Source organism: Cyclopterus lumpus, chromosome 1 (assembly GCF_009769545.1).
Source record: "Cyclopterus lumpus isolate fCycLum1 chromosome 1, fCycLum1.pri, whole genome shotgun sequence".
Classification (NCBI taxonomy): Eukaryota; Metazoa; Chordata; class Actinopteri; order Perciformes; family Cyclopteridae; genus Cyclopterus; species Cyclopterus lumpus.
In genome coordinates this window covers 13,470,029-13,478,019 of record NC_046966.1, presented here as the reverse complement: position 1 = coordinate 13,478,019, position 7,991 = coordinate 13,470,029, and the positions used below count along the sequence as shown (strand labels likewise).

General features: G+C 41.4%; 1 protein-coding gene across 1 annotated transcript; it reads right to left on the bottom strand.

The window, feature by feature from the left end:
• Window positions 1–3,539, bottom strand: LOC117734375 (beta-crystallin A1-like). The gene is made up of 5 exons (XM_034538432.1): window positions 3,465–3,539; window positions 3,253–3,371; window positions 1,064–1,205; window positions 723–865; window positions 1–150 (listed from the first exon to the last, which is right to left on the bottom strand). Exons 1-5 carry the CDS (start codon window positions 3,537–3,539, stop codon window positions 3–5), a joined length of 627 nt encoding a protein of 208 aa, XP_034394323.1. The 3' UTR covers window positions 1–2.
• Window positions 3,540–7,991: the final 4,452 nt, after the last annotated feature.

The following is a 7,991-nucleotide window of genomic DNA, read 5'->3' as shown; positions in this document are numbered from 1 at the left end:
TCTCAGTGCCTGATGCGTCTGATGGACTGGATCTTTGGGGTCTGGCAGTGGGAGCCCCAGTTCCTCCAGTGCTGGTAGTCTCCGCTGTGTCTCTCGCACTCCATGATGTACTGCTGGCCCCTGTAGCCCGGGTACTCATAGCACACAAAGCTGAAGAAAGACAGGCAGGAGGAGGAGAGTTGGCAAGTAAGAAGAGCTGAAATTAAGTGTTTCTGATTTGCTCATAAATAATTTCTCCAGGTGTCATTTAGATTAAATTCAATAATAAAATGTTTTAGGGCAAGCACTGAGTGGAACATGTTATAGTAACAGTGCTCTCCGGTGCACACACTACATAATGGTGACTGTTTCTATATTCCTGCAAACTTGTCTTTGACTTCTCTTTTCTGCAGTTTCCTGTTATCCATCAGTCAACATGTGCTGATACGATCTGTGAGAAGCTAACGTGCCATTAATATTAGCCTGATGATTCATCGGTCAAGCGACACCTCAAGTTCATGTTGTGGTGAAAAATGTACTTCAGAGAGCAACGTTAACATGACATCATCTTTTTTGGTCTTTGTTTGTGTTCGTTTAATTATTTAGTGTTGATGTTCTTTTCTACTCCGATTTCCCCTTTCTGCTTCTTCTTCAACTTAACTTTAAGATAAGTTGACTTCTTTATGATGACGAGCTTTAATTCAACTTGAACTCGATTGTGTCGGTATGAAGCTCTGACTTACGCTCCACACTGCACGTGCATGGATCCCACCTCGGGCATGAACCAGCCCATGGCCTGCAGGGAGGGGTAGTCGTCGCACAGCTCGGTGCTGCGGCCCATGAAGTTCTCCCTCTCAAAGATCATCATACGACTGCTGTGGTGAGACTGTGAAGGGGGGTGCAACAGAGTGCGTAATGTTAGGCCTGTCAGTCAGACGTACAGAGCGAGCAGACATTTGGCGCCAAGTTGTCTCATTTTCTATTTTTGAGTTGTCAACAGTCATTTGTCCTTTCTTGCTTTTTCACTCCCACTTCTCTCTTCCCATGTCTCATTTTAGCCCTCCCCTCCTCTGCAGTCACTCACAGCGCAGAAGATGGGACGAAGGGACATGAAGCGCTCGCTGTGGTAAGACAAGGAGCCACTGTAGGCTTCCCAGTTGGGGTACTCGCCCCTCTCCAGGATGAACTGCTGGCCCTGGAAGTCATGGTGCTCAAATCCCACCCAACTGGACACATGGTTGGAAGATGAGAAATAGTCAGATGGGTCAGTGCAAATTATATAAACATTGTCTTAACATAAAACACAAGACATATGAGTCATGACAGTAGACGGGGTGAGAGCAGAACCAAGTTGGCCCTCTAGTGGTCACAGAAAAAAGTGCATTAAGTTGTGAACGTCCTGTGTTTTATTTTTATATTTAACATTTCCACAGTAAAAAAAGTTCCCCAAATCATCTCTAAAGGTTATATCCACTATTTACATTTGTTGTATTTTCTCCTCCACAAAAGAATAGAAGACGAAAAGTTACCAGTTAATATTGGATGACTTTAGATTGGATATATCACTTTGTTTTAATAGAGATGTACACTTTCTGTTCTCCTTAACACCACCTTTTCATAAACAACAAAAACAACAGACAGTCTGCACTTTTGAGTTTTCTGTCTGTTGGCTCTGAAAGAGTTTCAGGAAAAGAAGAGGTGCAAGTGCACAGAGGCAACTTCCAGACTGTTCTGGTTGCTCAATTGACTAATATTTGGTAAGTTCTCAACACTTTTTGCTTTGAAAAACTGGAGCTAAATCTGCATTCAGCAGGTGTTTGTGAAGGTTTTCCCTGTGAGGAGTCACCAACAGATGGCTGCTTATGTTTATGCCCTTGATAAAACACAACTGCATTATTTAGGCACTTAATAACCACACAGAAGTGATGGTGATTCTGTCTGAAGAGAACCAAATGCTTTGACATTAAGAGTAATTGTTCCTGATGTACACATTAAATACTTGTATAATAAACAAGTATATTATATTATATTATAGATTACACAGGTAAAGTCCTTATAGCATGTCTCCCAAAGCTGAAGAACCATAATCACTGCTCTGGAAAATAAGAAGTAATTAACCATCTAATTGTCGCAGCACCATCACGGACGTTTATCAATTAAAGCTGAAAATATGACCGACTGTAACTAATTTAATTAAGTGTATATTTATAAATAGCATTCCAAATAATACATCTGATGTTGTGTCAACAGAATTATTGTTAGTTCCCTAAGTGTAAGTAATGTTGGACACAATGAATGTTGAGCTGGCTGTTGGATGGATTATTCGTGAAACGTGATTAAATTGTGTGACGCGTGCCCCACAGACGCCCCTCCACACTGCCCTCATACAGTAGTTACAGCTTATAAGGATATAACGATACAGCGTATAACGCCGCCCCTCAGGTAACACTGTTAGCTGTCAGCACGGTTCCTGTTGTTAGCACTGTTTGCTGCGAGCCGCCGGCTCAGACGTTACCATGTGGAGGAAACAGATGTGCTCTGAGTTTTCTATTTAGCACCTTTGATATTTGACACCAGGTTTTCAGAGGCTTTAGGATCAAAGTTAATTTCCAGTGTGAAAACTGCGCCACAGAAACACAGAGTAACATAGTATATAGTGTAGTAGTAGGAATCGGTCTAATGTTTTCTTTACAAGCTCGTCCCAAAATAGAGAGTTCTCAGATCAGTTAAGAATTTCTTTCTACTTTTCATCAGAGGGATTTTGACATTTTCCTCTGCATACACAGTAATGGAAATACCCCACCATTTTATCAAAAGGTATTGTGACCTCAAATTATCCACTGCTGACCAATGACAACTGTTGGCTACAGGTGAGGCTTGTGTGCCAGCTCCGACTCGGCCTCACAAAGTGAAACACAAAGTATAAATTGCTTTCAGACTGACCCCCCGTCAGCTCATCAGGTGCTATTGGTTAACGTCTTGCTCATCATTTCATTTTTGAAAGGGAAATGTGGCAACAAGAAGACAACCTCCTCCCACTACTGCATATACAGGGTGCACTTACATGTAGGGTGACCTTAGAGGTGATATGCTTTCAGTGGGAGCCTGGACACCACTTCCTCTCTCATTATCTCTACTACCTCCGTCTCACAGACACACACTTACATAAACACACACACACACACACACACACACACACACACACACACACACACACACAGAGTCAGTCAGCTGTCCACAGAGATGTGCGGGCGTACAGGCTGTGTGACTCACGCTCCACTCTCCACTCGGATGGAGCGGATGTTGTCCAGGCCGCAGTTGTGGATGTTGCAGCACTCTGAGGTGAACTCCTGACACTTGCCCTGGAAATGCTCCCGCTCAAACACAGTCACCTGTACACAGGGGAAGACGGGGAGAGTAGTCAGGGTGTGGACTGTGTGTGTGTGTGCGTGTGTGTGCGCGCGCATGTGTGTGTGTGTGCTCACCTTAAAGAAAGGGGCGGTATCCATGCTAGGGAAGTACATGGGTGAGGTCATGTGGGTTTTAGTAAATCTACTCATTTCTAAAGTGAAAAACAAAACAAGAAAAACAAAGTACATGAATCACAGAAGGGGTATAAACAGTAACATGTGTGAGTATCAGCACATTTTAATTTATTGGATAACAACAAGATAATCCTCAAATATATACTTGAGGTGGATTTAAATAGTTTCCATTTGTTGTAACTAACAGTGTTTACCACCATATAGATTTAAAAAATTGTACAATCAATTTCTCCTGCAACCAACATGTTCTTGATTACATGAGAGTAAGTAGGGAGGATAAGTTAGTCCCGTGGTGAGGTTCTGTCATTCTCCCGTTCTGCTTACCTGGATGCTCTCACTCTCCTCGCGCTACTCGCAAACGAAATCCTCTTTACGTAGACTTTTGTCTGGACCTGGCGCTTCTGTTTTATACCAGCGTCCACGTCTGAACATCGTGCTCGCGCCTGTGCGCGTGTCGCATCTCCGTGCTCATGGTGTAAACGAGGTGTGAAGCTCACCCGCAGTCAGAATGACATTTCCGGTTAGGGTCTTCACAATTAACCTCTATATTGACCAACGTAAAGAGTTTCACCATGATAATTTGAAGTGATTGGAGTATTCAAATAAAAAGTAAAAATACAATAATCCAGATATTTTTTTATGCGTTTTTAAGTATAACTGAACAATCCTCAGCAATTATTTTGAGAAGTGATGGAATTATGAAAGCCACATTATGTGAGTTACTTTGTGCATATTTAGCTTACAACAAACTAAATAGAGAATATCTTGGAATCATAATAAAGACTTAACAAGTAAGTCATCAGCAGATTGTTACCAATACACATACGGAAATATGACACAATTTAGGTGAGCATTCATATGGAAGGCCTATTAGGCTATTTTAGGTAATAGATTTATGGTTATTAAGCCTGCCTCTGAACAATTAGGCTTTTATTTTGAAAGTAGAGGAAGCCATTTTCCAATAGCTAAATGTGACCTACTTGACTCAGGTGAGAGTTAACCTCCTGTGCGTCAAAAACGGTTTGTGTGCGCGCGCGCGCCGGTGAGTTGGTATTCCAGCTCTCTCGCGCTCTCTTTGCGGCCTGTCGACTCAGCAGATCATATACAGCGCAGGCACAGAGGTGAGGCTGAGCAATGCGGCTCTGTTGTTGGTCTATTCGTGTAGGTCAGCAGTGCCATCGTATAGAGCAACAATGGCTGGGCTATAAGCAGAGAATGAGAAGGATTTGGAGAGCCGTCCGCGAAGCCTGTTCCCGTGGTTGCTCCCAAAAGTCGAGAAAACTGGGACAGAGGGATTCAATTAATGATGATGATTATTAATGAATAAGAATAATATGATAATATTGTTATCCTACAATGAAAACATAGCTTTATAAGTGGTTAATGGAATATTCCCCGTTATAAAATAAATGAACAAAACATAGAAGCACTAAAAATGAAAATAAATTTGTGGCTATGTTGAAATACTATTAGTCTATGAAGCTGGACCTGTGTCATATCCGAGGAGCAATTTTTGTTTGTTGTTTTAATATAAAGTCCCCAGTCTGTCACGTCACACAATGGGCCCCAGTTGCCACAGCAACATTCCCCCTAACCTCATCTGGTCCTCTGTCCTTGACATTTAATCTAGAGAGCATATCGTCAGTCCTCCTTAACATGTTCACCGTCACGCAGACACACGCAGACACACGCAGACACAACACAGTCACGGCCAACATCTCAACTGAATTTCTGAAGTCACTGCTTCAATGAAAGTGGAGACTTGTGTATATAGTGGTGTGTAGTGTATCATAGCACTTCTAAAACCTGCATTTTGTAGGTACATTAGATGTCTTGTCACTCTTTGAATATAACTCAGATGAATAAGAATTTTGCAGGATTATGCTCTCTAAAAGTCTTCACTCCACAGAGGACTACCTTTTAGTTCATCAATCTAATGTGGGCGTACACCATTATCTGCTGGAGGACACTACACTTGACTTTTGTAGAATTTGGTTCTGGCTATACATATATCAACCTTTCAGATTCGTAAACTTTGTGAGGCACACTTAAGGCATCCTGAAAATGTTACTTTACATTTCACAGGGAAATGTCATGTATGAGGATGCACCACTGACACAACTGTTGTATTACATATTCTTTAGTGTCAAAAATGTGTTGATGCGTTGCTTGGCAAACAAATGGATGGACTGTTTAATGGACTATCTGTTACATAGTAATTGGTATAACGGCCTCAGTGGTGCCTCCACTTATGTGAAGGGGACATGAACGAATGAGGTGAAGGAATAGTTTTAATTAGGCATGGCCATCATATCAATCGGGGCCTATTTCAAAACTTTATTTTCAATCGGCACATGAAATTTGAGCTCTGCATTTAACCCATCCTAAGCATTCAAGAAGCAGTGAGCTGTAAAGCGCCTGGAGAGCAACTTGTGGTTCAGTGTCCCGCTCAAGGGCACTACGACAGCCTGGAATCGAACCGTTAACCTTGTGGTTAAAGGACGACCGAGTCCTGGAAGTGAATGTTTTATATTACTGCGTGTCTTCACGCTACAATGTGTGTTATCATGTAAACTACTTTATGCCGCCATTCTGGCACAGTTTATTTCTAGAAAAATAAATAATGTACCACAATAACTTTCGTCTATCTGAATGCCAATTTATTTTACTTTCTCACCCCTTTTTCCTCATCTGCTCTGAGACGTTGTTTGTCAGCTAGACTATTTTGGATGGTGGAAGTTGACTGAATGAAGAATCCTCCACTCTTCACCAGAGGATGGGTAATGGGGTAAGAGATGTGCCCACTTAACTTCCCCTTGCTGTCGGACACTTCCCCCCTTGTTCTTCATTCGTGCGACTCTTAGGACGTCCAGCAGTCACCGAGAGCAACGTGTGCTCAGTTTAGCCATTCCCTCGTTCCGCCATTGACCTTTTTATGATGCTCACTTGAGCGCTAGGTTTTTAGGAAATTCAAACCTTGACGTCACCTCAGCTGTGTGGACTTGTTCGGAGTTACATTCGACTGGGTTGCTTTCTTCCCCAAGTGCTTTTTGGAATATGCACCTCATAGACTAACACCCAGCACAATATTTACACCCACGCAAGAAAGAAAATTTAGAGGGCTGTAATTTAATCGCCTTCTCCCACAGTGATGAAGTAGCCATGTACACTCTTTGCTCACCAACAGTTGAAACAGCAAGGTTATTGCTTCTCATCGCTTATTGCTTTTCCTGTTATTGTTTGCCCCATGCCTCTTGATTACAGAACTGATGAGACTTGAAGTGAATAATTCTGTGACTGGCTCTTTACCAGGTCTGCCTGGCGGTCATTATTATGAGACTACTATTGGGGTTAGGGCTTTGTATGTAGCAGCTAACTCTCTTTTTACTTCATGGATTCCTGTCATGAAAACATTATTATGAAGGTATTTTGTCTGCTGTCCAGGTTTCTGAGACCAAATATACATTGATTTTCAGTCTGTCATATTTGCTTGGTCATATTCTTCCTATTTCATCATATGTCTCTCTGCCTCTCTTTCTGTCCCACTGTCTCTCTCTGCCTCTCTCTCTCTCTTTGATGATGGGGGTATTTCTATTCTGTGGGGGCTGTGAGCTCAGCGAGTTTGTTTCTGTGTCTATAATCCCCTCTCTCTGGGCGCCAGCATATAAAAGCCACGAGGGGCCTGGTGCACTCACACAGACCACCAGTCCCAGCCCCGAGTCTACTCTTTTACGCACACACTGCCACAGGTAAGACAGTGGACAAACATCATACAGAACGAGAACAGACAAGTAAAGGAGGCAGCTAGAGAGCAAGAATAACCTGATGTAATACCTAATTATGAGAAAAATTTATTGGAGTTTGAACTCAAGATGTATTTTTGCACAAACCAAATAGCTAAATCTATTTTTTATGTGTATATACTTGTTAGTATAAATAATGCTTAAACTAATGCTTTAATCTAAAATATAAGAATAATATAGCACTTTAATGTCATAAATGTTACATTTTATTTTTCAGGTTCAAAACTAAAAATGTTTAAAGCTACAAAAAGTTTTATTTAGAAAAATCTCTTTATATGTTTATTTAGTAGGATTTTCTTTTGGACTTCATTTTGGTAACGTGTTTTGGTAGAAGGACATTTTATGGCATACATGTGAGTGTAAAGCCGTGACAAGCTAGTAATGTGTGTGGAAAGTCTAACCTGAATTTAGCTTTGTTGGGGATTGCATGAAAGGTAATAGGGGCAGAGGGAGGTATTTTCTTTATTCTTTTTTCTGAACAGAGGGCAATGTAAATATTCAAATACAGTATTGTGTTATATTATTTTGAGATATTGTGGGTAGGGTGTTATATTGTGTCTCTTGGTAAAGGGGAGGGTCCAAAGAAAATATTAACATCAGTTCAGTGGGCTTTATGTGACATCTATTTAATAATGCTTAAAAACATCTTCTGTTCTCAGTCATT

Coding starts and splice junctions, on each gene's coding strand:
- LOC117734375 (XM_034538432.1), bottom strand. CDS start 3,539: ATGAGTAGATTTACTAAAACCCACATGACCTCACCCATGTACTTCCCT. Junction 3,372..3,464: donor ATACCGCCCCTTTCTTTAAG/GTGAGCACACAC, acceptor CCCTGTGTACAG/GTGACTGTGTTTGAGCGGGA. Junction 1,206..3,252: donor ATCCGAGTGGAGAGTGGAGC/GTGAGTCACACA, acceptor CCATGTGTCCAG/TTGGGTGGGATTTGAGCACC.